We start from the raw sequence: 24,698 nt of genomic DNA, 5'->3' as shown, positions 1-24,698 counted from the left end.
TAGTACATCGGCCGCTCATGCGGCCTGTCATTGACGACGTAAGACTTTAGTAATCTGATTTATCTGCCCAGGTGTCTCAAGATTATATTAGGGACGTTATATACAAGAACACTCCAATATCTTCTCATATGTCTTCTTGGATGTATACGATCATGACTCGAATCTAAGGCGGCAAGGGATATTTTCATCTTTATTGACCGCCCTCTCAAACTGGCAGTATTCGTTATCGATAAGCCCAGGACAAAGAAAACCATCCATGGATGGGTCTCCATAGTTAATCGTATCAATAACTCTTTCTCACTTGCATTCTCGTACAAACTCTCTACTCACTGCCTGTAGACAGGTTCCTGTGCTTTATTCTTTTTATCTGATTTTCACTAGCATTGCTAAGTCCTAGCACTTCTACAATCCCATCCGCACTTCCTGGGATTCCCAGGCGGGGGAAGACAAACATGTCTTCCAGCGAGGATGGCAATGTTAATGTTATCCCCATGGAGAACTTTGCCAGTGATGGAGACATGAGTACCTGGCCTGGGGGTCAGTACACTGAACGCTCTGACTTGCGTTGGCGGCAGTTACTTGCTGAGAACTGGCTCAAAGAGATGGGCACTTATGAAGAGGGTGAGTTAACTACAAATATTTCAGGTTACATCGTGTCTAGCATGCTGGCTGCGTTGTACTGTATCGTTTTACGCGTTGCATTCGTTGGGTAACTACATTGTTCGGTAACCGCATCGGTCACTTCATCCAACTGTCGTTGCTCCTTCACTCCTTCTTGCTCTACGCTGGCCTCTCCGTCCTTTCTTCTCTGTTTCTGGCCTTCGTGTCTCTACTCTCGGACTGACAGAACATACATCAGGTGTCATTCATACCATTGAAAAGTTGCCTGACGGGTACTGTCTATTTGAGCGACCTCGTGGGACCAACCCTGATATGGTGAGCTTTCCCAGTGTTCTCACATTGATTTGCAACTAAAGTCCTACGTGAAGTTTGATCCTTTCCTCTTTGGCCATCCCAGTGGAAAGTACTTTCAGTCACAGAGAACATTTTTCCCGCATTTCCTCTCTCTGGTCAAAAACGAGCTAGACAAGTGTACTTGCAAGCTCTGTGGCAAGATGAAGGAGAGCCAAGGGACCGCGGCGCAGGGGACCGCGGCGCAGGGGACTAGACGTGCTGCACAGCCAAGTTAGTACTACTATTCCTCTATGTTAGATTGTTTATTGACACACATTCAGCCACTAATGAGCGTCGACCCGCCGATGAAGAGGGACCAGATTACTGGCGAATCTTGGTTATGAAATTGAAAGACAAGGGGAGTCTCGATGAAGAGATTGAGCAACGATTCAACTTTGACTGGGTGTTGACGCATGAATGGCTTTCGGATTACTTCATGAAACTAGTTCTAGATCCCGCTTACGTCCCCCGTCGCGGTGAGCTTGTTCTCTGGATCTGGCAGGGTCTTGAAGACGGCTGCCTGATGCGCAACCCTGAGACTGGCCTCGTTGAAATTTTCGGCAACGACAACAAGTGGCATGGCGTGCCCAATTGGCGTGCCGGCGTGGTGACCCAAACCCCTGAGGAGGAAGGGCATATGGTCGATATTGTTGAAGCTCCGGACAGTCCACGCGGGCTGAGCTACTCTGGATTCCGGGTGGAGACTCTCCCAGATCCCCTGGGTAATGACAAGTCTTACTCTGTGCAATACGCCTATGTTCCGCTGCGGAATATCAAACCTTTTAACACATGGCAACTCTACCTCAATGGCCAGGAGCGAGATGATATTCATCCATCTATTGAGAACGCCATGACTGTCATGTCTTCCTGGAGTATGGTTCACATGTTCCACATCATTGGCACATGGCCCAGCGCCAGGATCCACTGCAAGGGAATCTTCATTGGAGCCGAGCTCCTTGCCGTACACGACACCGTCCGTCTGAGGCCCCAAGGATTCCATCCCGACCAGCTCAAAAATGGAACAGTCGGCGAAGTGACAGAAGTGATGGTTATTGAAAAGATCGCACTCTGCCTTTCAGAGTGTATCGACGACGACGAGGAGCACCTAGCAAAACACTTCACAGCCCTGATCTCCGGTAAGATGTTCACCACCAATCCGAATCGCATTACCGAAGAAGGCCCATTCAAAGACACAAGCCCCGTGCCATCCACCGCCGAAGAATCAACCGGTCCTATCCCACTCACTACGGAAGAAGCAACCGCTACCTTCCGCCAGGTCACCATGAGCGACTACGGTCCCTGGTACCGTATGGCCAACGGTAAAACCTGCAACGTCACCCCCCACTTTATCGTCGGTCGTTGCTACGAACCGCTCGCGGCAGAGCTTATGTTTGGCACTCACGCCTTGGGTTACGACGTGTCCGGCGTGATGGAAGGCCGGGAGTACTCATCCCAAGTCGATACACGCATGGCTGAAGGCAACACATGGTTCTGGGGCGACTGCCGGGTGGAGACTCTCGGACTAACTGAAATCAACGGTGTTGAATGCGGTCTCACGGCACCGCAGCGCCAAGACCCGCGCAAGTGGCAGGCGATCATCAAAATGTCGCACGGCGAAGTTAGTCACGCTCTCCGGAAGCAGGCTCAGATTCCTTCTTCTAGCGGTCAACCCCTCAAGTCTTCGTCTTCGTCTTCGTCCGCTCCAAAGGGTCGAGGTCGACCGAAGACTGGTCTTGCACACGTTGCGCAGACGAGTAAGCTGGTTAGCTCTGCTATTGGCAGTGCGCCGGAGACTGAGGATGACTCCTTTGAGGATGCAATTGAGGATGCCAATGAATTGGCTGAAGATCAAGTGTCTGGTGGTATCTCTGCGCTGGGGCTTCAGGGTGGTCCTTCTTCTGGGGAGGATAATGATTATCCAATTGCGTAGATTGATTCGATAAGATGTGCCCGTTTGTTTTCCCTCCTTTTAGCGGCATATTCAAGATACCCATGGGCGTTATGGAGGGATGGTTCTATCTTAACCAAATGAAATTATGTGCAATGTACAATGTTCAAGTAGTCAGAGTGGGGTAATCCAGTGCATTCTTCCAAGGTTGTAATCGCCACAGCTATGTAATCCTATAGAGTAGCCCTGGATAGTCGATGTCGACGTCTAGAAGAATAGGCCCAAAATACGAACATGTCTGTCCAATACAATATACCAAAAGAGAAGTAGACTCCATGGCTATTGTTATTTCATATCTATGTCTAACAAAACTACATATTATATATAGCCTCATACAAGACGAAACACGCCTCAAACCTCACTCTGACCAGCAGAATTCCGTCTAGCAGACCTCTTCTTCTCAGACCAGGGGAAATGAATAACAGGAGGCACAAAGAAGCTATTACTGTTATCCGCAATACCAGCAAAGGCATTATACCAAGCCAAAAAAGCACCCAGCAGAGCAAAGAGTCCACCAGCCTTTATCAATTTTTCATTCGGCACTCCGTCCACATTGAAAAGGTAGCCAAGGGAGAGCAAGAGAAGAGCGATGTCGACGAAGAAAAAGAGCGAGAAGAACGCCACGGTGGATTTAAGCGTAAGCATCGTGATCAGCGTAGTGAAGATGAACCAGCCCTAAATGAATCAAGTTAACTTTCTTCCTTCTTTTTGTCCACACGGAACTTTTGTCCAGAATAACAAATAACATACGAAGAGATACAGCGCAAATGAATTGTAGAACATAGCATGAGACCCATGATCCGCCTCTTCCAGAGCCCCCAGAATATCAAACCCACCGGGGATGAAAGTAATAGCCAACGAGATCCAGAAACCGCCGTAAGATGAGAGCACAGTTGCGCCGAATGTGTTACCGATAGCCATTTCCCTGGTTTCGTTAGCAAATCATGCCTACACTTCACTTCTATAAGATTAACATGTCTTAGCAACATACCACATGCCAGCCAAGAGCTGCACCAACCCGCCATAAGCCAACGCAGGCCCGACGATGATATTAGGTGCAGCAATGCCCTTAACGCTCATATTGACGCATCCCAGGATGAAAGTGGTGAGTGCGAATGCACAGAGGCCTAACGGTGCTGGGTTGGCGAGCTTGCGATCTTTGGGGACGCGGTATAGACCTGGTTGGAGATCACCTCCGAAGGCTGGGTAGCGGCTTGAGGCTGTGTTGACGTGGGCTAGGGGGCCGAAGTGGCCTGTTTCGTAGTCGTCATTTGAGGAGGAAGAGTTGTTTGTGTCTTTGACACTGATTCCTTCTTCGTGGGACATTATGGGTGGATGTATAAAAGAGGAGGGAAAGATGGTATAGTTCGAGAGAAGGGAGTATGGCCAGGACGGTGGTGTAATAATTCTGGACAAGTCTGGCAAGAAGGAATTGAATGAATTGCGAATTCATTCTGCTTTATGTACTGCGTAGATAGTCGTGGACACCATGACACCGCCACACCACCTCACGATGACCACCATGACAATAGAACCCCAATTCCTGGGGAAGATCAGCGATAGTGCGGGGAAGGGGCCAGCCCAAAAACAAGTCTCAGAAAGGTGAGAATAATGTCGGCATTTCTGGCTTCTGCATACTGCACCCTGTAGTGGGGAGATAAACAGTTCCGTCCGTCCGTAGACGAGCACATTGCGAGTACGGAGTAGCGATGGATGGAGTGAAGATCAACACGCACATTGCACGCTTAAAACTATGGACTGGGGAAATGCGGAGATCTCCAGGTGCTAGATCTTGGATCTGCTCATAACAGGGTTAACCAGGGGAAGTGTGTGGGGATTTCGGTCCACTCTTAGACACTAGATTATAGTGTAATTACTTGGCTGCAGGACTTGGAAACTCTGTCAATGCCGAGATTCATGTGCCGAGATGGGCATTGGGTTTGGAGGTCACTCATTTCCCTGGATTCATCGGGGTTGAATTCGCCCCCCGAGAAATCTCCGGGATTCTGGTTAGCAATTCCATTGTTGTCACAGGAGATCATTTTATCCAATCACTATTCCTCAAAAACCAAAAAGAAAAGCCAATGGATGATTTGAATTAACCTCATTCCAATCAAAGCTCATGCTACAAACTCAATATACTCAATAATTCTTCTGCACAACACCCCGTGCAAACTCCGCAAAGCTCAACCCAGGCTGAACCTCCTCCGCAAGATTCGGCTGCGTAAACACAGCAAGAGTATTCCTCGCAATCTTCTGTCCAGGACTAGCCTTAGCCCCCTTAACAAAATGCGGCACGGCCATAAACTTGCCGCGCGTGATCAGCTGCAAGGCCTCTCCAGTCTGGAAAGCGAGACAATCCTTAGGAATATTGACTTTAACAATTTCGTCAGTGCGCGAGCGGATGTACAATCCGGCAGAAGGGTCGGGGGAACGGGGAAGTTCAGGGAGAGGGGCAGATGCAGACCCCAAAGACGGATCAATAGTTGGAGGGGAAGCTGTTTCGTCGAGGAACATGGCCGATGTCAAGCCGGTCAGACAGCCGTGGTCGACGTGCGTGGCACACCAGTCGTCATCGCTGGCCTCAGCCTCAGCCTCGTCTTCCTGATTGCCGGGGAAATAATGTAACAGCCGTGCCTTGGTTGTCAGGCTAGTTGTCACGACATGGTGCAGATATCCAGGCTTGTAGTCTTCGATGTTGGCTTCCGCATATCGGTCACATGCCTTGGCGACGAGAGCCGCGGTATCGATGATCAACCCACATAGTGACTCCACGCTACCCCTAAATTCGGGTAATTTGGTTGGCGAGGGCCAGATGTTTGGCGCGGTATACTGGGGCAGATCGGGGAAATCGTCTGCCGGGGCGCTGTCTAGAGATGCATCCTGATAGAAGGCACAGTTCACGTAGTACGAGCCCTTGAGCGTGTCGAAATGGCCTGATTTCAGGGTTTCTTTACCGCAGGACCAGCCAACCAAGTATTTGGATTCTGGGCTGGTGAGGGAGTCTACGTGGGGTTAGTCTGATTTTGCGGTTGGAGTCGGGTGGGTGCATCTCTGGGTTTGGAGACTTACCCAGTTCGGGTTCAGGGAGAGCCGCCAGATACGAGGCATTGGAGAGGACCTTTGCACGCAGGTCGTTGAAGGTCGAGGGGAGGTCTTTGACGACGATGATGCCCAGAGAGGACGGTCCGAAGGCTCTGGTTAGAGTGTCGAAGGATACGGTTCCTGCATGGCTTAGCATCTAATTTTTTTTCTGTTCTTTTCTTCTGTTCTTCGAACACACAACTTACCATCTACAAGTTCCTGCAGACTGACAGTAACGGCCTCAGCCACCTTGGTCTCCATGATGTTGTAGAAATCAAAATCAATTTCCCCGCTTCCAAGCGTTTATCAATTTAGCGTATCTTTTGGAATATAAAAGGGCATCCCTCGCCTATTTGCACTAAATTCGCCACGATGTTACTTTGATACAGGGATATAAATAACATATCCAATAGGAGTCGAGAATTCCATATCGTCCCATTATAATGTAGTATATCGTACAAGCCACCACACCTATATTACAAAAAGATTCCTCACTCGCTACTCGACTGTCCATGCCGTCTAGTCACAGCCCTTAGATTACCAAATGGCAACACATCGGTAATTCGCTTAGCCCCCGTGAACAGCATACAGAGACGGTCAACGCCACAACCCCATCCACCGGTAGCAGGCAAACCCCACTCAAGGGCTTCGAGGTAACTCTCGTCTACCTCGCCGGGTTCACCAGCAGCCTTGCTGAACCGCAGCTGGTCCTCGAATTTGCGGCGCTGCTCGAACGGCGAGTTCTCCTCCTCGTATGTATTCACCACTTCTTTGCCTTCGATGAAGAGTTCGCCGCGCGCGGCGACGCGCTGCTTGGTCGTTGGGTGGATGAAGGATTTAGAGAGTGGGGAGAGGCATTCGGGTGGGTTGATGATGAAGGTTGGGTCGATGCATTGCGATTCGACATAGATACTGCATAGTTCGTCGAGGAGGCGGGGGAGGGTTGGGTTCGTTGGGAGTGGGAGGGAAAGTTCGGTGAAGATGGCGTGGACTTTATCTAGGGCGTCGGGGGATTCGAGGTCAGGCAGTTTGTGGCCGGTGGCCTCTTCAATGCCTATAAGGAAGTCGATGCGGCGGAACGGTGCCGTGAAGTTGGCGGTGGTGGGATTGAGAGTGCCTGTTGTGTTTAGGGCGCGGATGTGGGCTGCCATGCCGGAGAGGAGGTCTTCGGTCAAGGTCATTAGGTTCTCGAGGTTGGCGTATGCTTGGTAGAATTCACAGGTGGTGAATTCCGCGTTGTGGGTTTTGTCCAGTCCTATATTTCATCAGCTTTGCTAGACAGGTCTTGCTTATTTGTTTCAACGTACCCTCATTGCGGAACGAAGGTCCAATTTCGAAAATCTTGTCGAATCCACCAACCACCAACCGCTTGAGCCACAACTCCGGTGCGATTCTCAGTGACAGCTGGCGGTCTGGGAACTCAGTGGCCGAGGTATAAAACGGACGAGCAATTGCGCCGCCTGCCACGGACCCGATGATCGGGGTGCTGACCTCCATAAAGGACCGGTCGATAAAGAACTGGCGTAGATATTGTACAAGAGCCGCGCGGGCTCGAATGATATCGGCCGTCGCGGGGTTGGCTAGGAACTGGACATGGCGAGGGTATGGAGAGGTCTCGTGCTCGGTATGGACGGGGACATCATGGAGACACGGCGAGAGCAGCTGCGGTAACTCACTCACGTCGATAGTGAGCTCGCCTCGTCCAGTGCGGTGCGGTCTACCGGTTACAGCTGGAACAGCATTTAGCGGGCGACACCCAAGTCAAGCCGGACGGAGACGAGACATACAGAAAGCGTCACCGCGACGCAGAAGTCGATAGAACTTCTTGAAGTCATCGGGAGAGACACTGTCCAGACGACGCTTGTTGCACATCACCTGGACTTTATGGCCGTCTTGCACGATATCGAAGAAGATCAATTTGCTTCCGGCGAGTCTATAGGTACGGATTCTTCCTACTATTCTAAGTACATGGGCATTGTAAAGGCCAGAAAGCAGAACCTACCAGATACGATGACTGTGTCTTCTACTGAATCATTGTCGGCGAGCTCGGCGTAGCGAGAGCGAAACTCGGCGCAGCTCACTGTGCGTGTGTCCACCGCTAGACGAGGGTATGGGTCTGCGCAGGCATCTTTGATCTGCTGTACGCGCTCCTGCAAGGCCTTCCCTGGCGATGCTGTAGAGCTATTCTTTCGAATTGGCTGTATGGTTAGTCGTGATGTAAAGGGAGTCTGAATGCGAGATTGTCTAGCGAGTCGCAGTCCTGCACTGAAGATTTTGGGTTAGCAATGTTCGAGAAAATTGACACAATTGATCCAAAATTAAGCATTAAGCTTTTGTCAGATAAAATCCAGTACGTTCAGTGCCCAAAAGGACATCACTGTAGCGGTTCTAATGCGGGGATAAATCATCATATAAGGGGAGATGGGGGATGGTGGGAAATGAGAGAGTAAAACAGTAAACAGTAAATGCAAATCTTACCTGTTTTGCAGGCCAAAGCCAGATAAAGCCCATCTAGGGCGAATTGAAAGCATAGCAAATGCTAATGGCTCTCACATTGTTGAGAGAAGAGAAGAAGAAGAAGAAGAAAAGAAAAAGAAACGGCAGAACCGAGTTTTTCCACGCGGGTGGCCCAAGCTTCTCCGACCTCCCGTGCTCCGAATACGTTGGACTCTCTGGTGCTCTACTCCACATATCGAGCCTCTCATTACCATCTACATTCCAAATCTACTCACACATATACATCATGTCTTTCCTCTTCGGCGGTGCCCCCAAGATGTCCTCGGCAGAGAAGATCGCTGCTGCCGAGACAGAAGTCGAGATGATCTCAGACATGTTCAACCGGTAAGTTGAAGCTCTACAGCATACCCAAGCACTGTATCTCGATTCAGAAACCAGAAGACTGCAGCGACTCCCGTTCCAATCCATCTTCGAACTATCTATACCCCGAACCCATTCTAACTTGTTTCCGTCACGATAATAGCTTGACCGAGTCCTGCACCAAGAAGTGTGTCCCCGCCGATTACCGCGAAGGCGACCTCAACAAGGGCGAGTCCGTCTGCCTCGACCGCTGCGTGTCCAAGTTCTTCGACGTCAACATCAAGGTCAGCGAGAAGATGCAGGGCGAGGCCAATGCCAACAAGCAGGGTGGTGGCGGCATGGGCTTCATGTAAACGTGTTGACAACGAAATTTCTTGGGAAGGAGCTCTGGTAGCCTTGAAGCTAGAGGGCTCAGTGGTCTTTGTTTCTGTGTAAGGCTATTTGACTGGTTCGGCCTACTGGAACTTGGGCCTGTTTTGGGACGATGGTTCACGTTTATACCATCACGGATGGAAGGCCGGTCTATCTCTGAATATGTACAATATGGTGGATAAGGAAAAAACAGACAATGAAAAAAGAATATATCATACAAGTGTCGTCGTTAGGTCGAGAAGCCCATGGATCGCGCTATCCATGCGGTCCAGGAAGTGTCGTGCTGTTCCTCGCCTTTGACCAGGGCTTTGATTCTCGTCTCGACATTTACAATGTGCCGGTCAAAGTCGCTCAGGCCGGATTCCATGTCCTCGACTTTGGACTCGAGGACGTGTAGTTCGTAGTCCAATTTGGCGCCCAGCAACTCGACGCGTTTCACGCCATCGGCGAGGTGGTGGCTTTCATCTATGAGGATGTCACTGGATCGTTCACGCAGTCTCTGGTAGCCGCCGAAGCGTTCCAGGTAGACTGAGTTGAGCTGTTCGTGTTGGTCATATAGAAGTTGGTTGAGACCGTCCACGGAATCCACTTGTCGCTCAACCCAAGGCACGGTATGCTGGCTCAACTCTTGGATCCGCGAGCTGAAGATGCGCCCCTCTGAGGCAAGCATATCTTCTTGAACGATGGCCTCCTCCAGGTTATCAGTTTCTTTCACTGTTGGTTTCCCGCCTAGCGGCTCCCATTTGAATACCACTTCTTCAACTGTGCTAAACGACAAGTGTCTTGCGCAGAAGTTGTCTCGCCGTTCAATCTCACTTTCAAGGCTTTTAAATTCTTCGTAACTTTGCGGCCGCCGCAGGGCCATGACAGCTATCCCGCTGATCGAACCGTCACGGTCAAGTTCGCGATCCGATGATGCTACCGTCGACCGAGACAAAACGCGTTCCATATCGGATTCTTCCTCGATGGTTGGAGGCTGCTGTGTAATGGGCCAGTCTTGGGCTTGTGTTTCTGGCTCATCTTCTGGTACAGTTTCGATATGGATTTCAGGAGCTTTTCTCTCGGAGTCGGGAATTGGAGACATTTGAGGCTTCTCTTCCTCCTCAACTAGCTTTTCGGGATCGTTTGATATCTTTCTTTCTGACCGGAACCCAGAGTCAGTCCGCGTTTTTGTTGACGATAGCTCGTTGTCACTGTCGATAGACGGACGGTATGCAAGATCGTGTGTCAACTCGGAGCTATCTCGTGAAGAATGATGGTGATGGCGAAGGCCCTGCAGTCCGACTGCATCCTTGAAACGTCCTAACCCTGCTCGCGCGTCTGAAACTCGTCCGCTGACGCCCTTCCTTCGATGATCTTTTTCTTCAACAATCGGTTCTGGCATCTTCCAAGAGCGATCCAGCCCCGAGGTTACTCGCTCGGCATTCAGATCCTCTGTCGAATTCTTCTTGCGGCTGGTCCAGACATAACCGCCTTGTTCATCGGTGGTAAACATCATATCCGATCCAGTCCCGCGAGTGAACCCGTCTTCGACACCACTCTTGCGCGGTTTACCCAGCCACAGCCACTTTGCTCTCTCGCCATTGCAGCACTGTACGAAGGTGTCAAGATCCAGTGTTTCGATATCGGCAATGCCACCTTTGTCGCGCCCGCGGACCATCCCCATAACCATCTCACCACCCTGTCCACTGAGCTCCGCCATGGTTGACTTCACTGCATCGGTCCAGCCGTCTGCATTGGCAGCCTTGGCCGTGGCGCGGTGTAACCGGTCCAACGTAAGCCGGTCCAGTCTTCGCGACCGCCTCATTTTTTGAGATTTTTGGAATCCACCGATCCCTCTTTTCAGATTGGGGAAGTCGAATGCGTCTTTCCCCACGGGGGCGCCATAGGCGTGCAGTCGATTTCGAGCTCCGAGCAACGTGCCCAGCAACGCAGCCACGCTGGTGGGACCTAAGCTACTGTCGCTTGGCTCAATATTGTACAGATCAGTCCCGATATCTGTCCACCAATCGCTAATAGCTGCCTCGGTCACATCACAAAGTAGCCCGTCCACATATTCCGGGGCTAGTTTGTCAAACACCATCAAGGCAATCTGGCACTGTCTGACCAATTCCATGACCGCATTGTATAAAGGAACCCTCTCGCTCGTCCGGTACAGCTGATGAAACTTGGCTTCGGTCGCCGCTGAGGGACGTTGAAGTTTCAAGCCCGCGCGGCCTGCGCACCCAAGTCTCTTCAAGTCTTCATTCACAATAAAGTCCTCCCGGTGTTTCTTGATATCGCCGTCGGGTATTGAAATTAGACTCAGGGCAGAAGGGAATGAGGATAGATCCGTAACCATGACCGTCCCTAGTGGTGTTTCCTTCCTTCTGGCGTGACATTGCTTCATGGCGTCAAAGTACATCCGCAAGCGAGGGGACCATGTAGTCTCATTGGTTGGAACACTTAATACTCCCACAATCACTGTATGCGAAGGGTCACCGGTATATGTCGAGATGATGAATGTCGGATGCACTCGAGAGCAGGCCCATTGCTCAACGACATATATTTCGTAACCTTGCAGTGTAACACGTCGCTGGAGCACATCGGTCGAGGGGTCTTCTTCGAGGTATCGTAGGGCAACCGCATCGGTGAACACAATTCGCTGGTGGCCTTGCGATGAGGGACGTTCGGCTTCAGTTGCGTAGGAGGCGGCCTCCAATGGCATGGAGTCGGTGCGATCGACCGAAGTGACACTCGGGGCGTTGGCCTGCATGATGGCTAGGCTCCTGTCCAGTATTATTTGCTAAGGGGACAAAAATCAAAATAGCGCCGATCATTCAACCCTAAAGCAGGTCACCTCTCCTAAGCTCAAGATGCGAAGGGAGTGCCGACCTTCCTTCAATCCTCCTGCACTCTTGGTCAGGTCGAAACAATTGTGACATATCCAGGAAACAGGATCTGAGGCATAATATGAGCCTAGAATGAAAGGAGAAAGGCAAATGTAACATGGGCGAACGCCTTGAAAACCGTATAAACCCCCCGAAGTGTGCAGAAGTGGCGACGTCATCCCCGTACCTGATGGCGGACAGATCATGTGACCATAGCTGTCTGGTGTTATGGCCTCAGGCATCACTGTTTTTATAGATGTGATACTCAGAACACAGCATTCTATTTCCTTCTCTCTCTCCTGATAATATTTCCGTTTTCAGTGAGGCATCCCGTCAAAATGACTTCAATTCATTCAGAGACCAATACACGAATCCCTCCAGCCCCAAAACCATCACCACCAACCACCTTCAACCAACCGAATGGAGGATCAGGAAAGCCATTGAAGAAGCCGATCACCATCTAGAAGAAGAGCTTGTGAAAAACAACCATCACACCTACTGAACTTTAAGAGGCGAAATAAACTCACCCTCTGAGCGAGTTCCCAAAATTGGCCTTCGCTTAGACCAACTGCTGTAGTGCTCTTAACGCCCTGGGTAAAAACCCATGAAAGTAGACTTTACTGGGTAAGTCTGTTCATGAGTAATTCGTGCTGTTGCAAAAATTTCTCCCCAGGTGTGCTGCATACGTGATGATTTCCCTAGCATATGCTCCTGCAGGTCCTCTTCTGTTGAGATCAATCGCGCCCAAAATGTCGTGTAGACATGTTTCATGTAGATTCGGACAGAGCCAGCAAAGTCGTGATGCGGTAGAGGAAGAGTTGGATCAGTGGTTCCGTCATAGGACGCCTGGGCGGCCATTACAAATGCTGGCGAGAGCATTGTAGGAGAGGATATCACTGAATCAATGGCTTCCGTATTGGCATAAAGAAATGCATCATGGCGGAGGCCTGCTTCAACTTTGTTCTCTTCGCAAAGACGTCGGAAGTAGCTAAGGAAATCAGTAGTGCTCTAGGGCTAAGCAGTCCATAGAGGGTTCTAGGGACTCCTTTAAGTTGAAAACTCGAGGAACGGGCATGGGTGGTTCATTGTGCAGTCTTGTGTAAGCTCATCTTGGGAGGGTCTCTTCGTCGAGAGGCTCGCCGACCGACCCGGGCTCGTTTAGACCTCTTAGCTTCCGGATGATCTCCTCCTTTCTCTTCCCTGCTTCCCTCGCAGCGAGGAGAGCCTCGAGCTGCTCTATAGATTGATTCTCATAATCAATCTCCATGCCTTCGGAACCGCCAGCCAATATCAATTTCAATCAAGGATTGCTTATCTGACTGCGGTAATAAATTATTTACCGCTTGAATAGTATAGGCCATATAACATCATGATCAGCAGAGCGACTAAGCAACTCAACCCATCGAGCAGATAGGATATATGCCCATGCAAAGTAAAGGACTGATAGATAGTTTCCCTTGTCGTAACTCGACAGTCCCTGAACTCCGGGCCAGTCCGAGAAGGGGGAGTCTTCTGACAACGTCATATTTAAGCGACTGCCAACCGCTAGTAGAAGTTGCTTAGGCATGACCCTTGGCTGTAAGTCACTATCCCTTTTGGAAGTTCTCCAAGTAGATCGGCCATTGACAATAAGACTGCCGTTCAACTGTGTTGATTTCTTCTCTTGGCAAGCGAATAAGGCGGTCTTGTCCAAGCTAGCAAGGCCGCCACAGAGGAAAGGTGGGTCTATTTTTATGGTACAGTATCCAAGTAACTTCTGCTGATCAGGAGTTCGTAGTTTCAATCTATTAATATACAGGCGCAAAAGGCACCCGTCGACACTTAAAGTGCTCAAATCTCTCGTGTATAAGCTAGCTCTGCTGTCTCACTCAACTAGCATAACTCCAAGAAATCTCCTGGGTTGGGCAAAGCAGAATAAAGCGATGATTAAATGTTACTCCCCCTGGAATGCACGACAAAGTGTACCATTTTTTCTTTCGCTCCAAGCTTCACTGCCCACACACTTGTGACACCAAAAAAGCCCATCAGGGTCATACTTCTGTTTGATAGAGTGGAGTCGTGGATAATTGGGTCCCCAGAAAGACCACTGCCAGTTAGGTTCGTATTGGTTTGCCTGTCCAAAGTCAATAAGTACGTTGAATGTGAACTGCATGAAAGAAATGTGGGATCGTACCTCATTGAAGTAGGCACCTGTATCAGGTGCTAGCTCTCGCAAAGCATATCCTCTCTTGAACGTCATGTCGTGGATGGCCTTCGTTGCTGAGGCATGAGAAAGTGTATCGTCCCAACTTTGGGTTGTGATGAGATGAACAACTGACTCGCGCCAGGCTGGGTTCAAAGCATTGTCGACTGTCCTTTTGCTGCCAGTCATGGTACCGGATATGGATGGATTTGAAACCCCTTTCTGTTTAGTCTGTTAGCCCACATATGCATACGTGATATGTAGCCGGATACTATACATACCGGTGAGTGTAAATCTGGAGCCGCGATTGCCTCGAGTGTCTTCGCTAGCAACTCCGTATCTTGCACAGCTCGCTTTGGGACGAATCTTGATGCCCGAGTGCTGTGCCTTGTCCCCGTGCTTCCGTACAAAGGCATGTCTTTTATAAGGTCGTACCACGACGCTGCCCATGTCTTGTTGATGTTGAAGCTAACGGTCGCGTCCGCTGCCTCTAGTATCTCCCGGATAGGCATCAGATTTGCCTCAGATGTGTTGTTCATTGTGTTGTACTCCAGCAAAGCAACATTGAACGCCATAGGTGCGCCGGACATAGTATAATAGCCGTGGACCCCGGCATTTTGCAACCGGGGAAATTCACTATGTATCAGTGCGACTAGCCTGTACCAATCTTCCGCAGATGTGCCATTCTTGGGCGATACGTCGATCCCTATCAATGCGAATGAAGGCATCTTATACGCATTGACTGTGACACTGATGATGATTCCGAACGTGCCTCCACCCCCGCCACGAACCGCCCAGAAGATATCTTCATTTTGGCAAGCATTCGCAGTCAGAACGTCACCGCCTGCTGTAACGATGACAGCCTCGATAATGTTATCGGCGCCCATACCGTACACACCAGTTGCGAGACCATGGCCGCCCCCGGTAGCCCACCCAACGACTCCAACATCCTGTGAAGGTTAATAAAACGCCAATCAAAAGTTGAGACAGGGCCAATAGTAAAACACGTACATTGTTTTCCCCACCGACTGCAATGGCGTTGTGCTCCGCCATCGCTGCGTACAATTCGCCATCTTGCACACCAGCACCCAAAGTAGCTGCCATACCTGTCTTGTTGCTCGGGCAGGACTGTGGCGTGAACTTCTCGTGATACTGTATGTCCTTCATGTTATGTGTCCAAATTCTGCATATGTTAACCGTGCCCTTTCAAGTTCAAATATGTGTATACGTACGAGAGGCTTCCGTGATTGATGCTGAATCCGATTGTTTAGTGAATCTCGGTTGTTTGACAAACGGGGACCGAAAACATGCTACTTACCTTCTTTCAGCGCCGTGTCCCGTGTTCTTTATATTCAATCGCAAATGCCATTTCTTTGCGAAAATCACTGCAGTTTGCACATCCTCCGCCCCTGTCGCGTTGACGACGTATGGAGGGTAAACACCAAGAGAACAGCCTTGCTTTCCCGCATGCGGGTTGCCAGAGACGCTGGTTCCATTGGCATAAATAGGGCTGCAGTCATTATCCAAAGAAGGGTTGCCAACACTTGTAGGATCCGCCGAATGGAAAGGCCATGTAGCCCAATCGGAGCGAACAGATTGACATGTTTCAGCATTGAAATTGGGCTCAGATCGATAGCAAACTGATGCCACAGGGATCGTCTTTATCAGACGACCTGAGATAGTTTCATTGAGGGAGGCCCATTCTGTGTTTGAAGGCCAGCATGGCATGTGAGGGGCCTAGTTCTGGTTAGGTTGAAGATCGAAAAGAATCTTAGAAAGTACTAACACATTTACATTCATTCGTTGCGCAAAGTCCACTGCGGAACAGAAATGCGAAAGCAACAGCTAGGCGAAGTTGCATGGTGTCAGAGACGAGAATGAATATTCATATGTTTTGCATTTAGAAAAGGAAGCTGGCAGACTTATATAGGGTATTATGTATTCAGACCCACGTATGCAAAAATAACTTTTGATTAGCCGCAGCGCAAACTGTTATGCCGAATTGGGTAACTTTATCGTATACGTGAATACGATGCCCTATCAGCGGATCTTACACTTAAGGTGGCAATCTATCCGTGTGCTCCGCCATTACAACATCAATGATCGTCGGTTCAAGTTCATCGGAAACATGGCCTTGTTTATAGCTGAACTTGGCCAAAAGGGCTTTTATTTGTGTATGGGAAATTTCGGTTACTAGCTTGTCCTATCTCGTCGGTATCAATGACGTTTCTTACGATTGAAATTCAAGAGCTCTAAAGGCTGGTCTCCAAGCTATGATGCTTTAGCTCAAATTCTTGCCAATACTAGCACCGCTTCCAGTAACCTTGCCGATGACCTTACTGAAATATCTTTTTAACATTAAAGGGAAAATAAGATCCCCTTTTGCGGGGCAATCGTGAGTTTGTTAATTAGCTGATGACTTCAATAACTCCGTCGTTCGGATACGAAAATATTACCCGATTGGGAAGGTACATGGGGCAAACAAATAGAGACATCCATGGATTGATAATGATGTTGATATCCTCAATTGGTCCGATATATCTCGCTTTATATACATAATTCGTCTAAGTATCACATTGCTGGTCATCATATATGCTTAGCTTGTCTCCGAGGAGCCAGCGGTTGGAATATAGAAGTTGTTTGCAGTAGCGATCAAACGAGGGTGACTGACGACCTTGATGTAAAAGTCACCACGGCGATACCCTGACTTTCATAAACAACGAGTGGAGCTATGTCCAGGTCGCTTATAATAGTGCTGTCGGTACTGCGTCGTCACTCTTATAAGACATACGTAAAGTCAGGACGAAGATCACCTTGAATCCACTTCTGGTCATCCGTCAGAGCGTTCCACTTCTCATCCAGCTTACCAGCTCTTCGATCTTTGTTCATCTTGCGAAGTCCAAGGTGCATCCAGATCGAGCCGCCAAGCAAAAACACAGTCAGAAAGCCAAGAATCACACCGTGTCCAGTGTAGTAGCGGGGCTTCTGCTGGGCCAAATAAATGTTGGAAGACACGACACCATTCAGGTTTCCCCAGCCGACGACAACGCCCAAGACAAAGGCACGCTTCAGGGAACCTTCGGTGTTGTTGTTCAGCCACGAGAGGGTGTTCGGGATGGTGGGGTAAATGCCCGCTGCACCGAGGAAGACAGCGACGTATTGCACAGTTGGATTGGAACTGGCAATCAACATGGCGAAGCCAACAATAGCAAGCAAAACAGTGGCAATATTGCAAAGGCCTCGTTGGCGTGTGCGATCGGCGTAGAAACCAACACAGACGGTTAACACGGCGGCGACAGCATAGGGAGGAACAGATAGTAGCTGAGCTTTGGTTCCTTGGTGGCCCATACCGGCGATAATCGTGGGGAGGAAAAGAGAGAAGGCGTACAGAGGGGTGAGGCAGCCCATATAGATGAACATATATCCATATGTCTTCCAGTCTTTCAGAGCAGCGTACATATGCCTCTTGTCTGAGTCCTCAGCAGTACGGCCCTGGCGATCCATGATAAGACGGCGCTGAACACGAATTCGATCATCTGCGCTGAGGAAACGAGCTGTCTCGGGCCAATCAAAGACAAGCCACCAACAAAAGCAACCCGCGACGGCAGTAGCGAGACCTTCGAGTATGAAAATCCAGGCCCAACCGTCCTTGCCGCCGAGTCCATCCATCTTTTCAATAGCGGCAGCGAGCAGGCCACCAAAGGAGCCGGCGAGTGCAGCAGCCGAAAAGAAGATGGAAGAGCGGACACCGATCTCTGAGCCCTTGTACCAACAGGAAAGATAGTAGTTTACACCAGGAAACAAGCCAGCCTCAGCCACACCGAGGAAGAAACGGGCAGCAAGGAGTCCGGAATTGTTGGTGACCAGACCCATAAGAGTCATGATAACGCCCCACGTAACTATGATCATGGTGAAGAACAGACGAGGGGTGATCATCTTGAGCAGGGCATTGGTGGCGGGCTCCATGACGGCGTAAGCGACAAAGAAAATGGTCAAGTTATTATTGTAATCTCCTTTGATCATGCCAAGGTCTTTCTCGAGGCCGGCAAGACGAGCATTGCCAATGTTAGTTCGATCGAGGAAGGACAGCAGGTACAAAAAGGAAAGCCAAGGAATAAGGGCCATGTCAACCTTCCACATGAGCTTCTTGTCCTATGTGCGAGACTCGCGTTAGTTCAATGTTCAAGTGTACTACGTCCAGTGAAAAAGTCCAACTCACGATTTGGCGACGCTCCTCGTCATTCTTACCCGCGTCCGGATCCGACAGGTTGGCCAGCAGCTCCGCACGCTCATACTCGATGTCCGACATCTTAACCTTGTCGATCTCGACGGGGGTTGAGGGTTTCTCGACGTCCATCATGACTTGGCTAGTTATTAATGGCACCTGTGGAGAGACCTGTTAATTAATGGAAAAAATTGAACATATGGCGCCAAGCCAGAGGGAAAATATTTACCAAGTTGAAAGGAAATTGAGGGGGATGATCTTCAACGGGGCATGGTCTCGGTCCTTTATAGGGTTCATATTCGAATAATGCCCAGGTGGACCACAACTACTATGCGGGGAATGATCCTGAATGGCGAAGGGGCTCGGTTCTTTATAGAGTTCATGTTCGAATAATGGCCCACAACTACAGATCTGGAGTGGCCTGTTAATTCGTCCGGTTGTCCGTTCGGTTTACCCCCACGATCTTGGCATGCCGAATGGTACTAGCATTAGCTTCAGGTGGGCCGCACTTGAGCGGACTCAGACGGCAGGTCACTACGAGCTGGTAGCGCGGAAAGTCCAATCCCAAAATTCCCCTCCGCCTTTATTCCATCCCCGCATTTGTTTTTCTTTTTTTTTTTTTTTTTTGCGAAAGGGAGAGTGTGTAGGGTTCATCTAGAAAAGATATATGGGTTCTCCTGGAATAAGTGCGGGATTTGTAGGGGAGTTATGTGGGGATCTAACCACGATATCAGCCCCTAAACTTTACTCGAAGGTTACAAGTTTTGATTCGTTCTTCGGACAAGGGCATTGTCCCTAGTCTACGCCTAAAAGATACGTTCCAAGGTTAACTTCATTGAACCCAAACGTTATTTAACCGTAATCTAGAACAAATTACCCCGTATTTAGGTCCTCCGACGACATCCGAGGACCTTACAAATGCCCTTTCCAGTAGAAATATCCATTCATATCTGATTCCCCCGGGGAATGAGCTCTTTTCCTACCAGAGAGCAAAGTGGGGGGTTTTCCTTGGCAGAGCGGAATTTATCTGGGGAAGCCATCAGGTAGCCGCCAGAATAGTCAAGTGCGGGATCTTTATGGGGATATACCGAGTTACCGAATAATCTAAAACACTGTACCTTTAACCTCCTCACTATCATGTCTGATCAAATTGCGATAAGTGCCTATGATAGTCCACAAGCCATTTCTAGACCCTTGTATAGTCCATTCCCAGAGGATTTCACCGAGCGTGCCAATATTACGGGTCCTGCTGGCCAGAACTCTAGAGCTACCTCATCTCACGCCCAGGTTGTCAGCCCATCCGCTCAGGCCCAACTTGGCTCCCCAAAAAAAATACTATTATTGGAAGATATTTGCCACTTTGAATTTTCTATATACAAAAGCAAAATATGAATCTTTGTAAAGATCTTATTAACCATGAAACTTACGAAGCTCATCCTTACTAGAGAGACATTTACAAAGAGTACTCGGCGCTTCAAATACCAATCATAGCTTGCTCCTAGAAGAACTTTACTAATAGTAGCACCTCGTTTCTTCTATTATCTATCCGTAACTTCGCTCCTCGACTTCCTTAAACTTCGTGACGAAATTATGTATGTAGGACGTAGATATTATCTAAGTCGAAAACAGTCCTAAGAGGGAAATATAGGAGGAAGTTTGGAGATAGAGAGCTTTGTATTCGCATAACGGTATAGGAAAAACTAAAATAGGGAAAACCTATACCAAGGCAGATAGAAAGTAAAAGGAACCATTCGTACGTAGAGCCCAGACTAAAAATGATAGAATCAAAGAATGTCAGCGAAGTACTTTCTAAGAGATCCTGTTTAATACTTACATCGATGAACTATTTCAAACTGTGGACTTAGTGACTCGAAAGTCCTACTAACCACTTACTAGATTCCATTGCTATCAGTGGCCGAAGTCATCTCTATCCAGCTGAGATTCATCACTTACCACCTATCAACACCCCATTCCCGTCAGTGAAACTATGCCACGATATGAGCATATCAATTCAAAACGTTTGCTCCAAAAGCCCCAGGATATCCACCTCCAATCATATCAGTACTGGTCTATTTAGCGTCCACCGTGCTATAGAAACGTCAGCAAAATACTCATATGAATTAACAAGCTATACATACTCCTCCTTGAGGTCCACTGGGTCCACCATGTCCACCCTGGTGTTGTCCAGGGCCGCCAAAGCCTCCAGGACCACCCTGGTGCTGCTGTCCTTGGAATCCACCCTGGGGTCCTCCGAAGCCAGGACCGCCGGGACCGCCAGGACCGCCAGGGCCACCCTGCTGCTGTCCTTGGAATCCACCCTGGGGTCCTCCAAATCCAGGACCGCCGGGGCCTCCAGGGCCGCCGTTATGTTGGGGTCCGCCGTGGGGTCCCCCGGGACCTTGCTGGTGGCCCTGGTTCTCGTGCTTGTCGTGGTGGTGGCTGAAGAGACCCATGATTGATAATTGTAAGAGGAAGTTGGGAGGTGATAGATTGATGAACAGTAAGATCGAGTGGTTATTCGAGTGTGAGTATAATCAGGGAGGAAAGGATGAAGAGGTTCCAAGTTTCCCTTTATAAAGACTGAGTGGCGTCACCGACCAGAACGCAGAACTAGTGCTAAGGTGCTATGAACTGCGCCTAGTCTTAGATGGCATAATGGCATCACGTACGACTGTCGATGTGGAGTAGCAGAAGCCTATTATTGGGACGAGCTGTGTACTCCCTCCACTTGGTAAGAGTATCGATCAATGAAAACGTAACCAAATCGTGGATCGATTCGCCATCGTTAGTTGCTCTGATCAATTCCATCATCACAAGATATATCAGAGCTTCTGTGGGGTTCTGCTTTGAGGTTGGGCTTGCAGCTCTACAGTCTCGATGCCAATATACGCAGTCAAGCTTTGCAACACAATATTAGCATTTGCAGATTTTCTTAGGGCCTACGAATCCGGCGTCGATTGCTGCTTGGTCTTCCGCCGCTGGGCTTGGCGTTAAGGCTATACGTCGATGCGTACGTATACCACCCCACAGCTCCAGCCCTATCAACCATCTTATTGCCAAAATTCTACCGCTTAATGATTATATGGGTTTGAGAGCCAAGGCCGTTCTCGGAGTTAATTGCCGTTATTTTTAGGTCGAGGGTTGGTCTCAAGCCTCGTAACCGGTAAGTGGAACTGCGGCTTCGAAAGGTTATTTCAACTAGTCTATCTAGTCTATCTTAGATCGAATAAAATAATCCCGAAGAGAAATAAATCATTAACGGATATTACTATATTTTGGGAAGTCAATCAAGTCTATTTCCATAGAGGAATTTCCACAAGCTAGGAAAAAAAGGAAGCAAGTCTTGGTATTCGTTTCACGAGCACAGAAATATATATGTACATTTTAAAAGGTCGCCAACCGAACCAACGCTATAAGTTACAGCCAAGCGCCTATACAAAAAGGACGAATCAAGCCACGGGCTAAGGCAGCAAACCCGTGCCCAAGGCCGTGCTCATCTCGAGTTGTTGATATCCCTTTGGGTTGTGGAGATTCCGTTGAGCGGACGGCATCAGATCGACAATCAAAGAGAGAATATAACCAGTGAAGACAAAAGCGATGACTGGGGCGAATTAGTACAATGCAAGGCAGTGGGGAGGTGGAGACCATATATATACTTACCCCATTCCAGAGTAGCCGCCATGTTGTTATGCTGGTAGTGGGTGTGTTCGGTGACGCGGAAGACGATAATGAGGCCAAGCTCAACGACAATGAACGAAGATTTGATGATAAAACTTGTCATGAGCATAGGCTCTCGTAGAGCATGTGCTATTCCTAGGTAGATATAATCCAAGCACATCAAGGCCGCGCTGAGTAGAAACCCGACACTGGAGTTGTCAGTACATTGTAACGCATAGGTATATCGATCTTGGCGAGCCACATACATGAAGATCGTCACGCAGACATCGTGCATGAAATGGTGGGCGATGTTATCGAGGACGGAGAGCATAATCAAGCCGATACTCCCAACGACTGTGAAAAGGAATGAACCGTGCGTGCACGCTTTGTTGATATATGATTTGTTTTGAACATGTTGGTAGAAAGAGAGGTTGAGAAGTAGGACAGTCGTAATACATCCGATCATGAATAACGGCTTGAGTTCCTGGGCTCCAATATCTGAAATGAATCTTTTCGAAGCTGTTAGTTAAAAATCTTGGCATGATTCTGGGTATGTCCAAAGGAGGCAATTCGGCAGGTGCTCACGGGATATTCTGGCCAGGCTTCATCAAGCCGTATCTCGGTTCACCGATCATCGTCCAGTGGCCTAGCATAGCGAGTAGCATTGCTAAATCCAGTGTTAGATCATTATCGAACGCGACCGTGGACAATTGAAAAGCTCACCTAGCCAGGTGGAAGCGGCTACGGCCGGAAAGACCCAGGAAGGGGGCGACATCATGGTGTGTGCGTATAGCTAAGGAGTGTGTTTTGGAGCAGCAGTCATAGTCTTGTTTATAGTGATGATATCAAAGAGCGTGGGCTGGTGAAGTTGGATACCAGCCACATCTCTTTACTCGAGCAGTTGACAAAGAGAGAAAGTGATCCTTACGTTGGGAATAAGGCAACGAGAGATTGTGCCTGTCGATCCCTGCTCTCGTGCCCCTATGACGATGATCAGTTATGGTATGTGGGTCTATTAAGGAATTGGTAGCCCCTTGATGGTTGTTTCGTGTAAAAAGTACTATGTTTCGTATCCGTATATGAAAGATAGCAGGAGTCCGTTTACAAAATTAGCACAAAGACCATGTAGTTTTATGGCGCTTTCTTGAAACCCAGAGGTAGATAATGAATATTGGCATGCTTTGACTGATGTCTGAGCGCATGATGAAAAATCTGATTGTTTGTTGATCCGCCGATCTCCATAAAACGGTGAATCGAGAAACTGGTTACATATCCTTTAGTACCATTGGTGGGGGCCGGGGCGGGCTGGCTGGGGATATGTTCGTCAACGTCGGAAAAGCAAAGCATCGTACGGAGTAAGATACCCCAGATGTGGTGGAAGTAATCCTCTCGTGCATCATCAAAGGTTGTATTCTCATTGTACCCATCACCTGTAGTGTATCAGAGTTGCATCAAAGGCCGATACGTATCCTAGCAAGCCTCCAATGAACTGGGGTCTGAAAGGTTATGTCTCATGGGCATTTGGCCGGTCTCGAATCCAGGTGTAAGACCAGGATAGCCGGCGTTCCCGGGACTGTGACCGTACCTGCAGCATGATCTCAGGTACCGATTTCATGGGAGAGAAATCAATAAGCACGGAGTATTTGTCACTTCGATATTGGACGTGTCATAGGGGGATGTGCGAGGAAGTAGACGGGGTTGGGAGATGGAGTCCAGGATCCTCCCCACTAGTTCGATGCTCATGATGAGGTGTCTGGCTGGCACGCTGTTTCGACCTGGTGCGACCTGGTTCGACAACACGGCAACTTCACGGTCGGAGAAGAGGACGGGCTGCTTTGTTAGTCGGTCGGGAATGCAGTCAGTAGACGTGCCTGGGTGTTCTTGTGATACGTCAGTGACTGTAATCCCATGACAGATTGGTTGGAGGCTAGATCAGAGCTCCATTGAAATGAAGGAGTGAGACTTATTGATAGCGTGGTATTCGACCATCAACCAACCGGCTGTCCACTACAACAGTACATACGGAGTAGTTCACTAGCAGCTTAGGACATAGGCACCGGCATGGAGTTGCCGAATATGTACGGTAGTCCGTGGTGAACGATTCAACCAAGGGGTACTCAGTAGACCCCCTGAGACATTCTCCAGTTCAGACCTCAGGTATATTACATCAGTGGGGCAGTGCTGAGACTCATGTCCCAGGGTCTTTTGGGTGAAAAATAATGTGGCGAGAGGATACGGCGAATTTCGAACCAAAATCCGACAGGAGACACAGGTAGAGACAGCAAGGGATGCCAAGGGAATAATTGATCGTAAAAATAGCTCCAATCAAAACTGCATGTGGGCAAGGGGTAACAGGCCTACAAGGGGGGAAAATTTCCAGCAACGCGACCGAGGGACGCGACACACCAAAACATTGGGACGCGAGAGGTTTTCTCACTTTCAGAAAAATCTTTACGATGAAACTAGAAGCTAGCTAAGAGTAATTATATAAGGTAATTGAAGAGGATCCTCTTCTCTAAAAGCCACCAGCATGGGTAACAAGTAGTGAAAAGACTTCAAGATACTCGAGGGTGACGGAAGTCTCCCATC

The 24,698-nt window shown here is 49.0% G+C and overlaps 11 protein-coding genes across 11 annotated transcripts; 2 read left to right on the top strand and 9 right to left on the bottom strand.

Annotated features, from left to right (window-relative positions):
- Positions 1-452: 452 nt before the first annotated feature.
- N7471_012679 (uncharacterized protein) lies at positions 453-2,884 on the top strand (the record flags this gene model as incomplete). The annotated part of the gene is made up of 4 exons (XM_057285398.1): positions 453-621; positions 860-936; positions 990-1,185; positions 1,236-2,884. 4 exons carry the CDS (start codon positions 453-455, stop codon positions 2,882-2,884), a joined length of 2,091 nt encoding a protein of 696 aa, XP_057131664.1.
- A 369-nt stretch (positions 2,885-3,253) lies between these two features.
- On the bottom strand, positions 3,254-4,228 carry N7471_012678 (acetate uptake transporter family protein; the record flags this gene model as incomplete). The annotated part of the gene is made up of 3 exons (XM_057285397.1): positions 3,254-3,577; positions 3,653-3,827; positions 3,894-4,228. 3 exons carry the CDS (start codon positions 4,226-4,228, stop codon positions 3,254-3,256), a joined length of 834 nt encoding a protein of 277 aa, XP_057131663.1.
- An 816-nt stretch (positions 4,229-5,044) lies between these two features.
- Positions 5,045-6,247, bottom strand: N7471_012677 (uncharacterized protein; the record flags this gene model as incomplete). Its single annotated transcript, XM_057285396.1, has 3 exons — positions 5,045-5,907; positions 5,975-6,127; positions 6,193-6,247. The coding sequence occupies 3 exons, from the start codon at positions 6,245-6,247 to the stop codon at positions 5,045-5,047; spliced, it is 1,071 nt and encodes a 356-aa protein (XP_057131662.1).
- A 230-nt stretch (positions 6,248-6,477) lies between these two features.
- On the bottom strand, positions 6,478-8,517 carry N7471_012676 (uncharacterized protein; the record flags this gene model as incomplete). The annotated part of the gene is made up of 5 exons (XM_057285395.1): positions 6,478-7,241; positions 7,294-7,716; positions 7,774-7,938; positions 7,989-8,251; positions 8,465-8,517. 5 exons carry the CDS (start codon positions 8,515-8,517, stop codon positions 6,478-6,480), a joined length of 1,668 nt encoding a protein of 555 aa, XP_057131661.1.
- Positions 8,518-8,729: 212 nt separating this feature from the next.
- Positions 8,730-9,156, top strand: N7471_012675 (Tim10/DDP family zinc finger protein; the record flags this gene model as incomplete). Its single annotated transcript, XM_057285394.1, has 2 exons — positions 8,730-8,827; positions 8,967-9,156. 2 exons carry the CDS (start codon positions 8,730-8,732, stop codon positions 9,154-9,156), a joined length of 288 nt encoding a protein of 95 aa, XP_057131660.1.
- Positions 9,157-9,404: 248 nt separating this feature from the next.
- Positions 9,405-11,930, bottom strand: N7471_012674 (putative Sin3 complex subunit (Stb2); the record flags this gene model as incomplete). Its single annotated transcript, XM_057285393.1, has 1 exon — positions 9,405-11,930. The coding sequence occupies one exon, from the start codon at positions 11,928-11,930 to the stop codon at positions 9,405-9,407; it is 2,526 nt and encodes an 841-aa protein (XP_057131659.1).
- Positions 11,931-12,394: 464 nt separating this feature from the next.
- Positions 12,395-12,924, bottom strand: N7471_012673 (uncharacterized protein; the record flags this gene model as incomplete). The annotated part of the gene is made up of 3 exons (XM_057285392.1): positions 12,395-12,505; positions 12,573-12,635; positions 12,667-12,924. The coding sequence occupies 3 exons, from the start codon at positions 12,922-12,924 to the stop codon at positions 12,395-12,397; spliced, it is 432 nt and encodes a 143-aa protein (XP_057131658.1).
- A 1,054-nt stretch (positions 12,925-13,978) lies between these two features.
- On the bottom strand, positions 13,979-15,955 carry N7471_012672 (FAD-dependent oxidoreductase; the record flags this gene model as incomplete). The annotated part of the gene is made up of 5 exons (XM_057285391.1): positions 13,979-14,191; positions 14,219-14,449; positions 14,509-15,177; positions 15,239-15,410; positions 15,546-15,955. 5 exons carry the CDS (start codon positions 15,953-15,955, stop codon positions 13,979-13,981), a joined length of 1,695 nt encoding a protein of 564 aa, XP_057131657.1.
- A 1,050-nt stretch (positions 15,956-17,005) lies between these two features.
- N7471_012671 (uncharacterized protein) lies at positions 17,006-18,584 on the bottom strand (the record flags this gene model as incomplete). Its single annotated transcript, XM_057285390.1, has 2 exons — positions 17,006-18,379; positions 18,447-18,584. 2 exons carry the CDS (start codon positions 18,582-18,584, stop codon positions 17,006-17,008), a joined length of 1,512 nt encoding a protein of 503 aa, XP_057131656.1.
- Positions 18,585-20,525: 1,941 nt separating this feature from the next.
- On the bottom strand, positions 20,526-20,905 carry N7471_012670 (uncharacterized protein; the record flags this gene model as incomplete). Its single annotated transcript, XM_057285389.1, has 2 exons — positions 20,526-20,540; positions 20,591-20,905. The coding sequence occupies 2 exons, from the start codon at positions 20,903-20,905 to the stop codon at positions 20,526-20,528; spliced, it is 330 nt and encodes a 109-aa protein (XP_057131655.1).
- A 1,008-nt stretch (positions 20,906-21,913) lies between these two features.
- On the bottom strand, positions 21,914-22,887 carry N7471_012669 (Frag1/DRAM/Sfk1 family protein; the record flags this gene model as incomplete). Its single annotated transcript, XM_057285388.1, has 5 exons — positions 21,914-22,053; positions 22,113-22,318; positions 22,376-22,618; positions 22,695-22,776; positions 22,833-22,887. The coding sequence occupies 5 exons, from the start codon at positions 22,885-22,887 to the stop codon at positions 21,914-21,916; spliced, it is 726 nt and encodes a 241-aa protein (XP_057131654.1).
- Positions 22,888-24,698: the final 1,811 nt, after the last annotated feature.

The sequence above is a fragment of the Penicillium samsonianum genome, assembly GCF_028829775.1.
Source record: "Penicillium samsonianum strain IBT 33392 chromosome Unknown utg000007l_segment0_segment0, whole genome shotgun sequence".
NCBI lineage: Eukaryota > Fungi > Ascomycota > Eurotiomycetes > Eurotiales > Aspergillaceae > Penicillium > Penicillium samsonianum.
The sequence above is the reverse complement of the archived record's forward strand: the minus strand, read 5'-3'. Positions and strand labels throughout refer to the sequence as shown.